The sequence below is a fragment of the Apteryx rowi genome, unplaced genomic scaffold, assembly GCF_003343035.1.
Source record: "Apteryx rowi isolate R43461 unplaced genomic scaffold, aptRow1 scaffold_11, whole genome shotgun sequence".
Classification (NCBI taxonomy): Eukaryota; Metazoa; Chordata; class Aves; order Apterygiformes; family Apterygidae; genus Apteryx; species Apteryx rowi.
Window position 1 is genome coordinate 1,019,599 of NW_020447308.1, and position 20,655 is coordinate 1,040,253.

The window sequence follows — 20,655 nt, forward strand, 5'->3', positions numbered from 1 at the left end:
ATTTATGTGCCAGCACTTTATGAATTCCCCTGAAGGCTGTCCTTGGCAACTTTTTGTGATCTTGCTTTAAAATTTCACCCTAGAAAACCATGTTCATACTCAGAAATGTGCTAATTACGGGGTAAATGCTTCCTGAATGAAAACTGACTGACAATTATAATAAAAAGGTATAAGCTCAGGATGATTACACTAATGTCAGCATAACTGCAGTCATTGTGCTCTAAACTTAAACCAGAAAAGACAGCAATAACTTTCACCAGCTTTGATATTTTAGCTCTCTTTTAGTGAATGAATGTAGCATGGACATTATGAGGAGTGCTACTCACATATCACCACATACAACTGAACGGAGAATTCTGCAGTAAGAAACGATGTGGTTCATATCACAGCATCTCTTTGGATTCTTCTAGCTTAATATCTCTGTGACATAATGATACACTTTTCCAAAGCATCCAAAAAGATCTTAAAGCAATTTAAATTTCCACACTTCCTGAAAATTCCCCAATTGTTACAGAAGTGTGAAAGAGTAGAGGAAAATCAGTTTGTGCCTCGTTCCAGACTCAGGAAAAAAAGGTTGCCCTCTCTCAGTCAGCCTACATACAGGTACTTGGCCATTTAGGCTTGCAAATCAAAGCAAACCCAACACGCTGCTAGCCAGAATTGTCTTGTCACTTGCCACTGATTATAGAAACTTGCATGTCAGTGTTGCTAATTAAGCCCATCTAAGTTCAAAATCTTTGATGTTCACAAAGAAAAACAACCATCTCTAGGTATAATATGGCAGCTATGATATTTACCACTAGGTCATACATCAACAGTCAGGACTAGGACAGAATGCAAGGAGCAATACTGCGTCCAGATGGATCTACCGGGTGCATTGGATGAGGCTGAATGGAATGACAAGAGCTGGAATTTGACCAGGACACTGCAATTACCATCTACAGCTGGGAAAACAGTGATCTTGTACTTTTTTGGCAAATTTGAAACTTCAAAAGAAACATCATTTCAATTTGGAACAAAAACAAAAAAATTCAAACTGCTTGTTGAACTGATTATTTGAGCGCAGTTTCTTGCTGTTGGAGCCATGTGGTGTTGAACTTTGTAATTGTTTCAGATTGTTAAAGAAAAACTTGAAGCAAAAAATGGTTTCAGCTCTCCCCCACCCACCACGTAAATCTGTCCTTTAAAAAAAGTTGTAATTGACTATTCCCCATTTTCAGATTTCTTCTTCTAAAATGAGAACGGCAAGAAAATCAATTTGCTCACAAAACAGGTTGTCATTGCAAACTTCTGACATGACCGCAAGTCGCCACCATCTTTTTCTTATGCTTCATTTGGCTACTTACAGAACTGCTCCAAGTCATCTCTTTTTTTAGATTCTGGCATGGCAGTGATTGTGAGCAACGGGCATGGATTTCCTCCTAGCGTCTGGCAGAGCGTCTGCTGCCTCCAGTAAACCTTCTTGGGGTTCCTATTTTGTTCCAGGATGTCAAGATGGGACTGAGAAAGAAGCAAGGAAACAGATTTACAAGTGAGTTTATGGTCTATAAAACCTCATTTTATTCCACTAGTTGTATATCATTATTGGTACTAACTTCATCTCTTGCAAGTTTCCCAGCCTCCTCTCTTCTGCCAGCTACCATTGTGTCCTTTTACATCCCGCAAATATGCGCATGCTGTTCAGAATACCTCCAAATTCACTGAAGCTGCACAGGACTATCACTCATATATCACTTTACCTGAACAGCTCCTACGAGTTTCTCTTATTAGTGTAAAGAAATTTTATGCATACATGAAATCCAGAAGAGAACTGCCTGCTCTTTGCATTTTAATAGGGACCGTGTAGTAAAATGTGAGAAACTAGTCATTTTTGAGCATTTGTAGAACTGACTGATTATCTGTCAAGCGTATGCCAGTAAAACTCAGGAACAATTCTACACCAGAGGCAGTCAAAAAGTTTACATCAAAACAACATTTTGTATAATTGGTGGTGGAGAATCTGAAAAAATAGTGTCTTTCCAAGAAGTTATTTAAAAGGGGATTTTTTTTCCCAGAGTTGATGGTTGGTGATTTTAAATAATTCTTAAGAAGTCCAACAGCTTCTTGAGGAATTTGAGAAAAAGAATTGGCAGCTATAAAAAAAATATGTCTTTTTGGAACTTGTTCTGATTGCCTCATTAGACACATAGCCACTTGCCACCCACACACCAGATGACGTGCAGTGTCTGTGGCTCACTCTCTCTGTTTACACTGTAATTGCAAGTAGCAATGATACTGCAAGTAATCCCATCGCAGGCTGTTGCTAAGTGTCATGGAGCATCAGTTGTCTCTAGATTGCTAGAAATAGGTATACCACCTTACGTGCACTCGTCCTAACAGATCTTAAACTAAAACACACCAATTTATTTCACTGAACAATCCTCACATGGTTGCTTTTTGTAGTTAGAGCTAAATTTCAGACAATGTTTAAGGAACCAGGTATTCCTGTTCCTCAGACCTTGGAGCTACCTTTTGATCAGACTGCTTTCGCAGTATCCACTTGAAAGCACACACAGGACTGAAATTTACAGTTGTCTATGTCATAAAACAACTAACATACTGATCTATAAAGTGAATGCAATTATTAGACCCATCTAATGATCTTGCACAGATACAGAGGACTCAACATAATCAATTACTTATGTTCCTGGTACCCAGTGAAACATAATTGGATACAGCTACCATAGAGATTTCAGCTTGATGTCCAAACAATTAACACTTTAATGTGAAAATAAATAGATTACTGTTCATAAAATAAATGTAATTACTAATGGACAAGAAGTAATGAACTGCGGAGTGCATCCAGTTCAAACAGTATTCCTCAAAGTGTGTTTGTTGTAAATATGTCTGTAACTATTAAAAATATATGATATTTAAAAACATTTCCAAATTACTAACTCCGTATACAAGTTTATCTTCTTCCCCAAAGCACTATTTATTTAATTGAGCCCTTGGGTTTCTAATCACTTTTAATTTATTACTGATATATAAAACTTACATACTTCACCAATGGACAAATGTTTTAAAATGAAACCTACTGGTGCACAAACTTGATATAGTTTATTCACTGTGGAAATTAAAGTAAGGAGGAAAATGTGTAAATCCCATCACTCAAGACATTTTAAATTACTCTGAGCAAAATAGCTTTTTAGAATATATTAGAGGCAACAGTTTTGCTTTGGCCAAAGAGATGGACAGGACAATCTATCAATCTTTTCCATCCCTAATTCCTATTTACCAAATTTTGTGGCTCTTACTGAGTTTGAGTTCTTTTAAACTTTTTCTTGGGCAAAATTCCCTTCAGCTTCAACAAGCATTTTATTTGAAGAGGCAGTGAAATACTTCAAGATTTGGCCCTGCAAGTCTAGGAATAACATCTTTTCCATCTCAATTCTATTCATTCAGGAGCAAGTGAGATATTCAGAGATTCCCAGAGCATACAAACTCTCCAAGGCTCTCTTGCCTGTGTGCCAGCAGAAGGTAGAAATCAATAACAGTAAAATAATGATGAGGCACTGCACCTCAGTAATAAAGTATTCAGTGGACTGATTCACCACCATTCCTCAGTATCACATTTGTCTTTTCCCCTGAAGACTGTAGAATATACATGCCTTCAAGACTATAGGTCAGATCCTACTGCTGGAGTGCTCTCTCTCTCCCTCTCTCTTCTGCAYTGATCCAAAAGAGAACTGGTAACCATAAGCCCAAGAATAAGTGACCTTACAGGCACAGTTTGGACTGTGAGGGCTTGACTGGTCTTATCTCAGATAATGAAAGCAGTTTCTTTGAACATCCATAATGGGATGCAAAGCAGTTGACAAGAGACTGTTGTTTGAATAGGAATGAATCTAACCCAAATTATGCTGGCCATACATAGAGCAGAATGGCTAGTAAGTGAGAGAGGGCATTTTGTTTCTCTTTATAGCCTATTCTTTCATATCTGATAACGGTAAACTCGTACCCACCTGGTAAAAGTTAAAAAGTTAAACTTCGCCAATCCACATATGCATTTATTGCCCAGAATGAAAGGAACTGGCAATGGAAATTGAAAAAAAAAGAACTGAACCAACTGGAACTGGAGAGAGCAGCTGACAAATACTACTCAAATGAGGCCCAGTGCTGCAGTATGGCTGGGTGCAGCTGTGAAAGCAGACCTGTTATGTTCTATCAAAAAGAGGAGCAAGCGGCCTTCACTTCTGACTTGCCATTAGCGCTATCCTGCCTGCTTCTCACCCTTTCAGGAGGAGGATCCTGCAGCCCAGAGGATATGCAGATGTTTGCTTTGCCTTATCTGAGGACTAGTATAAACACTAATGGTTTGTGTCCCAGCTTATCCCMTACAGAAATCTTTTTTCTACTATCACATTCTGGGCTCCATAGTTGACAGAGGGTTGCAGTTGCAGGCAAAGTAATGAAAGCATCAGGATAATTAATTAACAGCCTGTGAGAACAGGCCTCTGTGCTATCTCAGAATCTATTCACACAGAAGGCAGCTCCAGTCTGTCAGGCCCATTAGCTTATCTAGATGCATATATCAGCATTACCATCATTGTGGAGTAGGTGTAGGGGTAATGGTAGGCCAGGTAGCAGACATCATCTTCATGAGGGAACGTGATACTGAAGGCGAGTGTGTAGTAGGATTTTCTCCTCATGCCTCCCGCTGCAGCTGCACAGCTGCGGTAGTGGTTTCTGAGGGAAGAGAAAGAGGGGGACGTGGTTATCACTTCTGGATGCACATTTGAAGTGGTCATGAAAGAACTAAACATTCAGAGAAGTATCCACCTTGAAAGAGTTTTCACCTCATGCTGCAGCTGGGCTCCAAACTCAACCAGCCATTGTACCAAGCCTGGGAAGGCCCCATGCAAGTACAATCAATCTGATCCCAGCAATGGACAGGTACAAAACATAGCACAGTGCTAAACAACACTCAGTAACACAGYAATGCACCTACAGACCATGTAAAAGAAGGATGGTTAGAGAAACTCTGGTATCAGTAGACATGGAGATGCAAGCAAGATCATGATGTGCCACTGGGCAAAGCCAAATTCACGGTTGTCTTGGGATTCATTCAGTAGCCAGCAAAGGCCAGCAGAGAGCAGGGAGTCAAGAGGCAGAGCAGTGTGTGGCAGTATTGGGCATGGTCAGTCCCAGCTAGTCATGTGTTGATGACAGATGGGAGCACTCTCATGGGAAAATAACAGTTTAATTTGGTAAAAATGCAAATAAGAAAGAAGACAACTAATGCTAGTTCACACTCTGCAGTACAGACGTATCTAAACTAATGCAACAGGCTAACACTGCTGCATTGCTTCTGATGTCCAAGTTATCTTGGTCAAAGCTGCATGTACCTATTCGCATTCCTGAACTATGTCATGCGAAAATATTTTGTGAGAACCTGGAGACCCCCCAAAAAAAAAGAATATCCTGCTAGAATAAGAAACCAGCCATTCAGCCCCAGCACAGGGCACTGAAGAAAAGGGATGTTCTAGAAAAAAATTAGGACATACATAAAATCTTTCAAGTATCATCAGAGGCTCTCTCCTGACTATGAAGAGGAGAGAAGTGGGTTTGGATGGAGACTTCCTATGTAGAAGAAATGACCTCATGCAGATTTGCCGGACATGAGCTAACCAAAATCCCCTCACTGCATCTCTCCTTCCCAATGACTTGAGCCTCTCCCTGTCAGAGAGCAGCAAGGACCAGCTGCTCCCTGAGGGACAAGGAGCCCAGGGCAGTATTGCAGCTAGCAGGGCAGAGGCCTCAAGCAGGGCAGGCACCTGGACGACAGTCAGGTTCATCCAAGGGCCCGGGTCATCAGGCACATCCACAGTGGTGAGGCAGAGCTGAGGTCAAGCCAGGAAGTCAGTTCACAGGTCAGGGTCCTGATCAGCAGGGTTCACAGCACAGCTGTGATTGAGCTGGAGACCAGGCAGTCCTACAACGCAGCACAGGCAAGGACTGAGGGCTCTGGGCTGAGCTGAAATGGGGCTTTTGGGCCCATGGGCAGAGTAGGTGGACAGAGGTCCCAGGTAAGGCTGCTCAGGGCCACCAACTCCTTTTAGTGCACTCAAGGCCCTGACATCCCTTCCTTAAAACTACAGAAATCTCAAAGTGAGCTTCTCCATCTAGTTTCAGGACAGGATCTCCTGCAAGAGATTTACTCTGATAAAGAGATGACTTGAGGATGAGCAAGAAAGTTCTTTTAGCAGAGATGAAGAGACAATTCATGCACTTTAGGGAGAAGCTTCACAGCAAATTGCATCCATAAGTACATTTCAAACAATATTTTTCCCACACTGCACCAATTATGCTGTTGCTGAAGCTTCTGATTCTGAAGGACTGTGAGGTTTCTTTGACAAATGTTATCATCAATGTTGCATTAAAATGCAAAATACAGGAGGCAACCAAAAGATGCAATTTCAGCTCCTGAAATTTACAATACCAGTTTATTTTGCTGCTGTTCATTTTTATTCAAAGGGGTGGAGAGAAAAGATAATTATTCTTGTCAAATTCTCCAAAATAATCAGCTCTTTTTCATGAGGAAGACACAATACAATACTGTTTTTTTCACCTGAATTTAGTAGTTAGGAACATGTGAAGTGAATGATACTGACTGCATCAATAGATAGGAAAGGAACACTGAGTCACAGTGGCAAACTGAGAAGCCTCTGACTTTATCCTCAGCTGAACCCTTCACCCCAACATTTCTTTTATAGATAAACCACACAAAGAGACTGAGATAAAAAATGCAATGACTCCACAAATAAACATCTATTTAGCTATCACATATGCATTTCAATGGGTCCAGAATTTGAGTCCAGTGTATTTTAAGTCAGGACAATGCCATTTGGTTTAGTTCCTGTTAATTTGGACAGTGAAGGATAATTAAGAACCATTTCTTGTATAGTGTGTAAGGAAAGTGTTCATCTCCCCAGCCTCTGTTGTACTCAGTGTCACTTAGAAGGTCAGATGACCTTATTCATAAAGAACTGTCAGGAAGCGCTATGATTTTCCGAGATATTCCAGAGTTCTCCCTCCAAATTCACATTTCTAGTGAGAGGTCTGGGGTAAAGTGAGTCTAGCAGGCAGTTCCTGCCTATACATCTGCCATGCACTTTTGGGAATGTGTTCCCGCCTGACCCTAATACTTCTGTAAAGGCTTCTCCCTCTATCATCTGTAATTCTGCAGTCAAAAGTCTCCCCTGTCTAAATGGCCAATTTACTCAGAAATCTTGCACCACCAGACCTTCTGATCTTGCTACTCTAGCAGTCAATGCTCCTTACTCCTGACAGTACTCTGATCTCAAGAGCCTGAGGGAACTTATGCACAGCTCTTACACTGCACTGCTTAGCAGTGCATTTCATTCTTGTTTTGAGCACCTCTGCAACAAGCTTACTGCCACCCTGAACAGATGTTTCTACACTTCCGAATCACTTCTTGACACCTGCTTCAATCTATAGCAAACTACCTAATAGTAACAGTAAGCCTACAAGTGGCTTTGTGAGGCTTCAATAATTGCTACTCATACATTAAAAAGAAAAAACATCTGTGCATAAGCAGTGTAAATGATCATGTATTCCTACAGCAGATAATACGGTCTCTTCACAATCCACCATTTAATGTAGAAGCTCTGAATATTTTTAAAGGAAACCTAAATACCAGCACTTTTCTTTCTTGCCTCCCTCTACTGTTGTCACCCAAGAYGGCTCTGTTGCCCCTTTGTTCCTCCACCAAGCGGGTACTTTTTCTTCTTCATCCCTTTTCATCACAACTCTACCATGGCAGCATGAAGCCCAAGCTAACAAGCAGGGAAGAGGTTATTATTCCGGGCTTTGCTGGTGGTGTAGTCCACCTAGTGTTGTAGCGCTGGTGTGAGGTTCACCTCACTAGGTGAGTACCCATGCTATCAGCCACCCACATGTTCTGATCTATCCTTGTGTAGTTTGACTGGAGCTGACACTGTCTTTCGCTGTGCATTTCTAGAGCACCCTGCATGCTGAAAGCCTAATCCTGACGGAACTAGTGAGTATTACTGACATAGGGACAACACAGTTTCCCTAAGGAACCGTAACACCATGCCGTAGGAGGTACTCATTTTCTGTCTGGAGAGTGCAAATATATTTTTGCCTTTCATCTGTCTGGACCTGAGGGGAGGAAAAAGACCCTAACAAGATCTGCTCCTCACTATCTTATTTGTGTTCTCTTTCCAAAAACGTTCCCAAAGTTTTGCATGCATTCCAGAAGCTAATACACTGGTTATTAGAAAGGAAATAAGAGACCAAAGGGTGTTTTTTAATCAGCATGCAAGCTGTACCTACTGTGATTTTCAGTCACTCTCTGTAATAGTTAAATGATTTTACTTGCTGCTCTCCRTCAGACATAATGTGCAGGTAGTATATTTCTAACATAGGTGTGATGGAAAGTTAATTAATAATAATTACTATAATACTTATCACTTATTCTGTACAGTAATTTTTCACGCTCCAAAGYTCTTTGCAAGCATTATTTAATTAAAACTTGCCTCCCATTTATCTGGTCCCATTCTTTGGGTGGCTGATAGGTGATGCTAATTAGCCACCTTTTATAGAAGGGGAAACTGAGACACAGACAGGTGAAGACATTGGCCAAAGGCACACGCATGCCAGTCAGTAAAGGAGCTGGACTGGAACTCAGGAATTCAGCATCACCAAGCTATACAAGAACAACATGTCACACTCATCCTATTCTTTGACTTCCTGTCTGCAGCATTTAATCTGGTAAAAAGCACTAGAAGGTGACGGAATATGGCATAGTATCAGTTTAGACTAAAGTGGCAGAGGAAAATATCTGTATCCCAGATTCTAGGCCATTTGAAAAGGCTCTAAATTTAAAGTAAACTATTTATCACTTACTTTCTGATGATGACGCATTCCCTTCGTCCAAAATCTTCCTACTACCTGGAGACCGGTGTCTCTGTTTTACAACATGCCCTGATCTTCTTACATCTCTAAGCATGACTGGTATTGCAATACACTTTAGCAACACCTTGGTTTATAGCAGACACAAGCRTTATTTAACAATTTATGGGCATGGCTAAACTCAGTTGTTATTTTGGGGTCTGCCGTGTTGCAGGCTGGAAAACGTACAACATAACTTCCAACAGCCAGATCCATGTTAAAATATCTTTATTTTCAAGACTGAAGGCAGAATCCCATTCAAAGCAGCATATTCCCATAGYCATCTTGCTATTAAGGCCTACAGTCATATTGTCCAGGTCAGGGTTTACTGGTGTCTCAGCCCTCTTTTGTAGATATCATTAGAACTGAGAAGTGAGATGCCATTTTCTGGCACATTTCAGCATTGACTGCCCTCATAGGAATCAACCAGGTGGCCTGCTAATGCTCATGATTTCTTCTAATATGATTATAAAGATCCTGGAGAAAAAAGAGAAGACCCAGTTCTGACACCGCAATGATAACCAAACAGCCATGTCTTCAGTGATGATGTGAGAACAAAACACTCCATGTACCTCATTACTATCCGTGAGCTGACTATTGCCTGGAAAAATCGGAGGTTCGATAATATGCTTAGAATGAGCCATGAAACCAAAGGCACAAGCACATTCTCACAAATTCAGCATGCTGCCATTGTTCCTTAAATAATTTGCTGGAAAGGAATATTATTCATTGCATTATAGCTGCCAAGATAGCAAGTGAATTAGATGATCTTATAGTAACTGCAACTCTGTTTGTCATGGGTGTATCCTGTCACTTCATGGGGAGGCCATAAAATAGAGCAGAAGTGTCACTCAGCTTCCTTTTGACAAGAGCACTGCTAATATTCTCCCTACCATAAAAAGTGTCTTCTGAGACATGTGGGAAAGGTACACGATGACAGAGCTGTGCCACAACATTCATCTTTATGAGTGAACTAGCCCATCTTCAGAGAAGACGAATGCCAGCAAAGATCAGGCAACGTGCATCACCCAGACACCTTGTGAGTGTGCCTTTCCTCCCACTGTCCTTCAGCTCAAAGGTTGCTATCAGTCAGAGCTGTGGAGCAAAAGCAATGAAGGACATCTTCGAGTTTCTCCTTATTTTTGTAAGTATATCACTCTCTTTCCAAGTTTATGATCACCTCCTGGTAAAAGGAATTAGATGAGGTTTTCTTCAAAATCCGCCAATCCCTTGATATCCTTAGGATAACAAGCAGTTATCCCAGATACATAGACTGACATATAATTCAATGTACAATTATAAAACATTGAATATTCCAAATCAATACAACTCCATTCTCTTACATACTCTGAACAAGAATCTGATTATGGGCTTAATTGTACAATCATGGCTTAATCTCAAAAGTCATTTATTTAATCACTGCACAATAACTGCCTTGTTAATGACAGGAGAAGCCACTGCTATGGTAATCAGCATGTAAGGTTTGCCCAGCCCGCCCCTACTGGTGTCCCTTCTGTCTTGCACTCAGAAGCCCACAGTCACAGAAGCCAAAGGCTATGGGCGTGCAAAGGGAAGTCACTGCACCACAGCACATAAGCAGAACAGATCTAGAGGTGGAAAAGGTTAGGTGAATAAAGGTTGGTGAAGAGTATTTGGAGGACAACATAAAATTGTTATTTGAATTGTTACAGACAAGATGACAGGTCAAAAGAGGATACTTTCAGCCCTAGACCCCCAAAAGAGATTACTGCAGAGATTTGGGGTGGATTAGAATTTTCTTTTCTTAAAACTCAAGTTTGAGAGTCTACTACTTCTGGAAGGCAGCCCACGGTCATTGTTGGGGTTTATTGTCTCATCAAATCCACTGCTGAACACAGCCAGCTCTGAACCTTAACAGTAAAATCGTGAACTTCAACAAAAATACAATTTCTCATAAGGAGAAAGACCATTATTTTAACTTGAGTTCTAAAAACTGCCTCACTACACGACCTTGTGAAGAAAGGACCATTGTTTACTGTGTCAGAAAAGTTCAACTCTGTCCTGAGATCATTACTTATGACGTCAGCCAATTAATGCCATTGTTAAYTGTGTTAATATCTTTCTGTTTCTTGTATTTCCCTGTCTGTCTGGAGTTATTGGATGGCCCCAGACCTACACTTCAAAGGTGTGGTATTTGGGGCAAGGACCACCCTTTTGTTTTCTGCTTATAAAGCACCTAATACAGTAGCCATGGAGTCCTGAGACACTGAGGAACTTTGGTGATGCAAATTGGTGAATAGGCATCGTAACAGAAAAACAGTATGTGAATTAGAAGAACAAAGAAAGTGGGAAGACTCAGACATTCTCATTCTGTCACTCAGGCATTCTCATCCCAGCTTTCAGGTCACAACAGGTAATGCCAGGATAAAATACTTAACCCAAAATGCTACAGTATTTGGTTATTTGACTTCTTCTGCAGTGCTCTACCAGTTCACCCCCAATATATGACCTCCTCCTCCTCCTGTTGTAGACTCCTCTTCTTGCTTGCACCACCCCAGGCTACATCATTCCCAGACACCCCACTCACAGGCACTCAGCCAAAAACCTTATTCAAACCTGTAATTTTCCTACTTTTTCTATTTTGTCCCCAGCCTTCAACTCTGCCCAGACTTTCTGATCCAGAACATACCAATTACAATAGACCTGAAAACCCTTTCAATCTTCATCTGCAAAATAATTAAAAAATGTTGTGAATAAATTTCTGGAAGCCTTGAGAAAATGAAATAGGGTTCATTCAACTTACCGCAACTCCAACCCTTACCCGTCTCTCCTTTGGTTGTAATAAACAGAGTGACTGAGGGACCAGTTTTCTGCATGGAAATGAGGTACCTGGGTGGTGAGTGTGTCTCAGATGGGTCAGCCTCCAGCTCAGATACCAGTTAAAGATGAGACTGATTTAATACTTTTCTTCTGAGGCTCTGATACGCTGCAGAAACAGTCTGAGACTCAAGAAACCTACATAAATAGCAGCCCAGGGCTTGTTAGATCCCCTTTACACCACTGCATCCTGGTCCCTGGGAGAAAGACAAAAGTTCCAGTATGGCACTAGGTTAAGGCTAATCCCTACTGTTTCTATAGACCCATAGGTCTATAGGCAGTGCCATAGTGCCTGGTCCATACCATAGTTTGCCCCTAATGATTTGAGTTCCAGCTTACAGACAAGGGAAGCTGGTGAAGACACTATGGTATAGAGACTTGTTCACAAACAAGTAAATATTTGCATATGTGTACCTATATATTTATCTACTTGTGTATATGCTAATCCTTTCCTTACTATATTCAGTTCCTACATCTCTTATAAAAGTTGGTGCATGCAAAAGAAAAGCAATGACTCCATCCAGCTCATTTCTTCCTGGACAGGGACAAACCACCTACATCATCTTTAAAACTTCCTCGTATTCCTGGCTGCAGCAAGGTTTGAGCATCCCCAGTCAGTTCCCTTTCCTCCTTCCCTCTAGGGAAGAGAATTCTGCACTCACACTGTTTCTCCCCAGGCACCTAGTATAAAGATTTCACTTGTAGCCGTTTCCTAAAGTTGGAAGCACAGAACACATTGGACTAGCATCAATTTAGAAACATTTGAAACAGGTAGCAGTGGTGGTAAAGCTTAACATCAACACAGTTAACAGGAAGGGAACAGGGGGAAGGGAAGCCACAAATTATTAACCAAAAGATGCACTTACTTGTAGTAGCTGATATCATAGCCCACCCGAAGCCAGTGAGGCCTGCCCTGGAGAGCTTCCTTCACTGAATACATAACCAGCTGCATGCCTACATAAAAAAAGACAGTTTCAAGTGACAAGCGACTTTCCCTGCTGGAAAAGGCATAGGTGGGAAAAGGCATGGGCAGGAGGGAAATGGAATGCAAGAAGCATCATTATTTTGTCTGTGTTCTCTCTGCTGACAGCTTATGCAAAGTAAATACATTTACCCACAGTCCCATGTTTAGTTCTGTTGAAGCCATGACTGTATAAAAAACATGGCCAAAGGAAGTAAGCTGGATTGAGTTCATTAGAAAATAAATTATCCTACTGGCCTTTGCAGATAAGAACTTCAAGCAGCTCTATTTATAAACAGACAGAGAAAGGGAAATAAGAGAAAAACAGGAATCAACATACGAAACAGATCAATAATTTGGTTTGTTCGGTATTTCACCCTTGGCCACACCATTATTGAATACTTAATCCTACCATAACATTAGAGAATTGTGGTGCATCCAGGATCATTCCTTTAAAAAGCAGCAAGTAAAACTAAACGTCTTAGAAGAAGGTTTGAAACTTGCCATGAGACTTAAATAATAGTGGTTGTGCTATAAATGCTGATAATGATAAGTATCCATCTTTGTACCATATAATACTGGTAGATGACTTCTTCCTGACCTTCAAAATATTACCATTTCATGCCCTGAGGTATGAGGCTTTCTCTCTAATCTGTATTGTGCACACATTATTCACAGCTGCATGAAGGGAACCCATTTGCAGACAGTTTTTCTACCAAGTTCTGTTGCTCTATACACCTGCCTGCTCTTTTACAGGTTCTTGCCCTCATCAGTAAAGCTCTCCTACCCCAAGTAAATATTTATTTCCCATTGTTCCCTCTTCCCTGCACCTCTTTTTCCTTCACACATTTTAATTTAATACCTTCCTCCAGGCTGCTCAGTATATCTGTTCCATGGTGCCTCCACAGTCTGATGGCCATACAGTGGCATAGGTGTCACAGAATCATAGAATCATTGAAGTTAGATGTACCTCTGGAATTCATCTAGTCCAACCCCCCTGCTCAAGGCAGCATCAACTAAAGCAAGTTGTTCACGGCCATGCCCAGTCAGGTTTCAAGTATCTCCAAAGATGGAGACTCCACTTCTCTGGGCAACCAGTTCCAGTGTTTGACCACCCTCATAGTAAATAATTTTTTCTTATGTTTAAATGCTATTCCCTGTATTTCAATTTATGCCCGTTGCGTCTTTTCACTGGATAGCACCAAAGAGTCTGGCTCTGTCTTTTTTACTCCTTCTGTTCAGGTATTTATGCACACTGATAAGATCCTCCTTGAGCCTTCTCTTCTCCAGGCTAAAAATCTCCAGCTCTCTCAGTCCCTCCTCATATAACAGATGCTTCAATCCCTTAACCATCTTTAGGGACCGTCACTGCACTTGCTCTTTTATGTCCATGTCTCTCCTCTACTGGGGAGCCCAGAACTGAATACAGCACTCCACATGTGGCATCACCAATGTTGAGTAGAGGGAAAGGATCACCTCCCTTAACATGCTGGCAATGCTCTTCATAATGCAGCCTAGGATACTGTTGGCCTTCTGCAATGCAAGGGCATACTGCTGGCTCACGGTCAACTTGTGGTCTACCAGGACCCCCAGGGTCTTTTCTGTCAAGCTTTCCAGACAGTCAGCCTCCAGTACGCACTAGTGCATGGGGTTATTCATCCCCAGATGCAGGGCTTTGCATTTCCCTTTGTTGAACTGAAGTTCAACAGCCTTGCTAAAGTCAAAATAAACAACATCTACTGTTCCTCCCTCATCCACTAAGGTAGTCATTTTGCCGTAGAAGGGTATCAGGTTGGTCAAGCATGACTTCCCCTTCATAAATCCATGCTGACTACTCCTAATCACCTTCTTGTCCTTAATATGTTTGGAAATGGTTTCCAGGATTAGTTGCTCCACCATCTTCCAAGGGATCAAGGTGAGGCTGACCAGCCTGTACTTCCACAGATCCTCCTTCTCATTCTTCTTGAAGATAGGAGTGACATTTGCTTTCTTCCAGTTCTCACAAACATCCTCCAGTCATCACGGTCTTTCATTGATAACTAGGAGTTGTCTCRTAATGACATTGGCCAGCTCCCTCAGCACTCATGGATGCATCCCATCAAATCCTACAGATCTGTGTATGTCCAGTTTATTTAGATGTTCCCTAACCTGATCCTCTTCCACCAACACTGAGTCTTCATTGCTCCAGACTTTCCCAACGGCCTCAGGAGCCTGGGATTCCTGAAGGCAAATCTTACCAGTAAAGACTGAAGTGAAGAAGGCATTGAGTACCTTGGGTTTGCCATGTCCTTTGTCCCCAGGTCCCCTCTCCCATTCAACAGCAGGCCCACATTTTCCTTAGTCTTCCTTTTGCTGCTGATATTCCTGTAGAAGCTCTTCGTGTTGCCCTTCACATACCTCACTAAATTCAACTCCAGATGGGCTTCGGCTTCCCTAACCCCAACCATACAGACTTGGATAGCGTCTCTCTATATCCTTYCTGGCTCACCTGACTCTGCTTCCACCTCGTGTGCTTGCTTTTTACGTCTTAGTATTTTTAGAAGCTCCTTGTTCATCAATGTAGGCCTCCTAACCACTTTCATTTGACTTGCTGCAGATCAGGATGGACTGTTCTTGAGCTTGGAGGAGGTGATCCTCAAAAATCATTAATAACATCATTAATCCTGATGGCATATTTCCATAAGCATCCATTTGATTTCCCTTCCTCCTTTGGGTTCCTCTRTTAAAACTCTCCAGCCCTTTAAGAGCTGGCAAATGTACCGGCAGAATCAGTACCACCCTACATCACAGCCAAAGGTGAAAGGGAAAGGCATTTCAAACACAAACTAGCCTACAGCTAGGAATAACCTCTCTATTGATGCTTCGTGAACCAGAGACATGAGCTACATACAAGAAGTGATTATGCATCAGGTTCCAGAACAAAGGCCACAGTGAATTATGAGAGACACAAACCCTCCCAGAAGCCCAATTCATCAGACAAGAGGGATATGAGGCTCAAGGTCTATAATGCTCCTAACATCCAAAATTTCAGCTCTTGCCCTTCTCCATAAGATGCAGTACAAGAACACATACAATGTACTGCCCCAGAGCTATGGCTGATATTGGTCTGCCATCCCAATTCAGTTCAAGAAATCACAGTGTTTTCTTTCCATTTTCCCCATGGAAACATTCAGTTTTAGAAAACAAACGAGTCAGGCTTCTGGCAAAATCTCAGTATTTTCCACGGTAGACTGAGTCGTCGGAAAAAAAGGAAGGAGAGAGGTGGGAATTTCACTTCCTGACTTGCTCTGCTCCTTGTCACGACTGTTCCACGACATACCCTTTTGCTGACATGAAAATTACACAGTGCCATCTAACCAAGAGCAAAAGGAATGGGAAAATCAAAACATACTGGTAAACATGAGCTGTAAGTATTACCACCCATGGCACTTTGGCACTAAATCAGGACTGGAAACTTCTAGTTTCGTGGCATGGACATGAGCCCAGGAAAATGCAAAGGGAATATAACAAATAAACAGCATCTCTCATCCATAGTCTGTGTAAATGTTATGCATGTGCCAGAAGGGGTAGCAAGCCTCACTCAGGCAAGCCAGATAGCTAGAGATTTAGTACCCTCTCAAAGCAGCAGGAGCAACCCACAGAAAAAATGCCTTAACAGCCAATCCCTCCTACAAGCCATACAAAAGCAAGTCCTTGCTTAGCCTCCTCATACTGGATGGTATTTTCACATTTTTCTTCCAAATATGTATTTTTCATTACATGCTTGAAGATGTGAGTCATGTCCAATTCCAGGCTTACAAAACAAGGTGATAAACACTGACAACAGTCAAAATAGCAGGCAACAAGCAACCTTCCACCAATAATAGCCAGATTCTCTAGCCATGAAGCCACTGGTGGCTGTATCAGAGGTTTCAATGGGGTTTGCAATAGGAAGGATCCAATGCATCTCACCTTCAGGCTGCTACCAGACACAGCCACACAATTGTTTGGTAATTCAGGAGAGCAGAATATGATGACAACAAAAAATTCATTTTCATTTGGGATCTACAGGAGTACTTGAACTCCAGCCCTTAGGGCTAAAGAGCAAATGCCTTATAATTCATTATGCCACTTACCCAGCCAGTTTCACAAATACAAGTGACAAGTCATTCTAGCTCCTAGTGCTATTTGTTTTAGGCACATTGATCCTGAGAGAGTTCCCGTGGTGATTGTCAAAGGCTGTATCCACAGGGCTTCAGAGGAATGCAAAGTCTGATATTAGGGGCTTATTAAACATTCTGTGTCAGGTCTTGAGCCGGTGTAAATTAACACAGCTCCATGGAAACAAATAAAAAAAACAACTTATGCCAGCTAGAAATTCAACCCACAGTCTCCATGAGGAAGAAATCATTTTTGTTCTAAAATGGGTGTTGAAAGCTGGGATTTGCCCTGCCTATTTCTGAGCAATACAGCCTTCCTCCTAAACTACAGACTGTGACAGGAGCTCAAACACAGCAAGGAACAGTTTTTTTTATCATTAATATCACCAGAAGTCTAAGCAGTTCTAGAGGCAGAGAAGTCTTTCTGAATAAACCCAAAGAATCATGGATATTTATTTGAGGATTATCCATATTTATTTAAATTTTTGAAGACCTCTCCAATCTCATGCTGCTAATTCAATCCCAACAGATCCTCTTCCTTCCCTCTCCAAACCCCAGTGCCATTCATTCAAAGTCCTGGTCTCTAATCACAGAACAGTGACCTTGGTTCCACAAATCCTCTTCCGGGGCTCAATACTCAGCCCACTTCTCCTGAGGATATGGAAAGGTCCTTTGACAAATTTAAAGTAACTCTTTCAGGTGATTTCAGGGCAGACAAAATGAAACTTACAGTCTCCCTTACATTTGAGAGACTTATGGATACAGAAAGTTTGAAATCTTTATGACATTAGAAAGATATTCTAGTGAACAGAAGACAATCCCAGTTCCCCAAAGGCTCATACCATAATTAAACTGGCTATTGAACTTCTCACAGTTGATAATGTTGAAGCGATAGGGAACTGCTAATTTCATGTCACGGACTTCAAAGTAGAACCACTGATGATGCTGGTTGCTGTTCACATCTGCATTCATAATTAAGTCATATTCAAACCTGTTAAGCAAGACACAAAAACAGTGGCCATGAATACTACACCAGTCTGCCACTGAACCTGCTGAGGAGAGCAGGTTGTACAACCAAAATCTTTAATATCCTGTAAGAGTTAAAGAGTGTCATCAAACCAGTAGCACCCAAACATGCCAATAAATACTCACACTACATTAGTCATATCAAAACTATCTGATCTCTGTTTTCCCTCTCCTGTTACCTTCATGACATCTACTGTTGGCAGGCATCATAAGCTCTGTTTCATGAAACCTGTTTCCCTGCCTGACAACTTTAGAACTCAAAAGAACGCCAGCTTTTCACACTATGGACACAGCAGAGAGGCTATCAGGACACAGTCATTGCAGGTATACTTACTCACGCACTTGGATGGCTTTGCGAAGGTTTCCTGATTCAAACTTGGAGAAGAATGTCAGGCAGTCTGGAGCACCCAGGCTTGAGTTACTACAGTAAATCAAAGCAAGGATATCTATAGCAGGTCACCTCAAAGACAAGTCCTCTCTAGCAACTTTTAGAATTTACTATAGTTTTCCATAAACTTTTTATAAGCAAGACCCTGAGAAGTAGCAAGAGGTAAGCAAATCCACAACCCTGCTATCCAAAACACCAGCCTTCTCTACTCTTGCTTAAAGATTCTAAATCTCATCTCCTTTTCCTTTCCCAGTAATCCATTTAGTCCCAATTCTTATTTATATTCTTTATCCCAGTTACTTTCCTCATTAATATATTTCCATTAGTTTATTAATTACACAAGGCAGCTCTACACAAGTTGTCCATTTACTCCTCCCACACCTATACTGTTTCTCTTTCCTAAAGCTTAGAAATCCTTACATTCATCTTGAACAACTTCACAACTCTCTCCTACCTCAAACTCTCCTCCACCTCATTYTCCTAAGAGAATGTTCTCTAAGTCATTCATCCTTCCTCTGAATGCAGTTTCTTCAGATTTGTGACCTTCTCCACTGCCTTCTGCTACATTTTCTCAAGGACCAGAATTAATGGCCAGAGTTGGGTGCCTATCACAGTTCACAGGGCTGGATGTATGTTTTCAGAAGTGTGTTGTAAGTGCTACACCTTGCAGAGTACATCTACCATCTGTGACACTGGAGAGTACAAACACTCAAGCTCACTCTCAACAGAAAATCTATTTAGCCCAGGTGGCACTTCAGGGTGCAGATAGACTGTGTCTGGATTCATAGCTACACTTTTCAGCACAAGCCTGTGTGTCTCTACTCCAAACCACTGCATGCAATGTAGACATATCCAGGGACACAACCCTTTTGATGTGTATATTTTCTTGTTCCTTTAAAACATTTGGAGACTCTCTTGCTCCAGTGATTTCCAAAATGAATCCGTTCCCAGAGCCATGTACTAGGAACTACCCCTCCAGCATGCTTTCACTATTGAACCTTATCTCCTAGGTTACTTCTTCTATTCCTTTATCTGAGCTGAACCAAGTGAATCATGTAGTGASCTTGCTACCTAACCCAGCACTGACAGTGCCCCCAGTTACAGTACTCAATTGAGATTACCCACCTGGGCTCATCTAAATCAAAAACGGTTCTGCCTATCACATCACCTGGCTGGATTAAGCGACGAACATCATCCAGTACTTTGTCCCTAGAAAAAAAAAAAGCAAATTGTAACGAGACTATGAGAATCACAGGGTAATCTTGCAGAAGAAATATGAAAAGGCTTAGGAAATGCTTTCTAGGGGCTGGAGAAAGAGGACTTCCATGTGCTAATTCCAGATAAATTTCATCCATATATTTTTTACCATGAGAAAGYTCCTGCTCAATTCCCATTACCAGAAGTTGCCTTTTGGGTTAAATGACAGATTCTGTACAATTTTTATTCTCTATGATATTCTGTCAAGTCTGATTTATCCCCCATTCTTCCCAGTTAATCTCAGTCTCCCAACTAGCTTTGCCCCATGAGGAAATAACTGCCATAACTTATAAACCTATTCATCTGTTCCACACTGAATCTTGACTCCAAATCAGGCTAAATTCTACTCATTAGTAAACTTAGCTTCCCAATCACAGGACAAGATCAAATGTGGAATGCTGATTTTGTATCTGACCTTTGCAGAAACCATGTTATGGCCTGCAGCACGATATGATTATTCTCATTTTAGCTATACAGTTACACATGTTATTACAGCCATAAAAGCAAAGCTTTTAGAGCAATAGTGCAAGGAGAAGATGGTAGACTCATTTTACCTCTAAATAAGATTTTTAACTTTTATATTTACTGCAGGAAGAACCATCATCTCTCTGGAGGTCAAATAGTAGTAGTCTTCACAAATGCCATTTGATTAGTGTTGATCAACCTTAAAGCTTAGCTCAGAATCCTGTATATTGAGCCTTTTTGGTGCCTGGTAATAGCTCTCTATGCCACTAAAAACAAATGTAAAATCATTGCACGCAGCCACACATGGAATAGACAAAAAGTCAGTTAGCGGAAGAGTTTCTTCTCCGAGCACGGCTTCAAAACACAGCTTTTCCCTCAGCTGAACCCCTAAAATGACATGAGAAAAACAGCAACCTCTAGCACTGTGCCAGAGGGGAGATCTATATTACTGCTTGCTGCATATTGTATGCCATGTATGCTCTCTTCTCCTCGAAGGCTGGCGGTTGGCAGCAGGGAGGGAAAGCAGCCTGTTTGCCATGTCCTGGCTGCTGCTCTCTGGCTCATGACGAATTCTAGAAGAGGGGGCA

General features: G+C 41.4%; 1 protein-coding gene across 1 annotated transcript in view; it reads right to left on the bottom strand.

Moving 5' to 3' along the window:
• AGBL1 (ATP/GTP binding protein like 1) overlaps positions 1 to 20,655 on the bottom strand; it is a 280,526-nt gene that overhangs the window by 206,854 nt on the left and 53,017 nt on the right. The window contains exons 13-18 of the mRNA XM_026073221.1: positions 19,472 to 19,555; positions 18,293 to 18,379; positions 17,775 to 17,923; positions 12,699 to 12,786; positions 4,584 to 4,728; positions 1,347 to 1,500 (exon numbers count right to left, since the gene is read on the bottom strand). Coding sequence (XP_025929006.1) covers positions 1,347 to 1,500; positions 4,584 to 4,728; positions 12,699 to 12,786; positions 17,775 to 17,923; positions 18,293 to 18,379; positions 19,472 to 19,555 — 707 coding nt within the window. The remainder of the gene's footprint in view (positions 1 to 1,346; positions 1,501 to 4,583; positions 4,729 to 12,698; positions 12,787 to 17,774; positions 17,924 to 18,292; positions 18,380 to 19,471; positions 19,556 to 20,655) is intronic.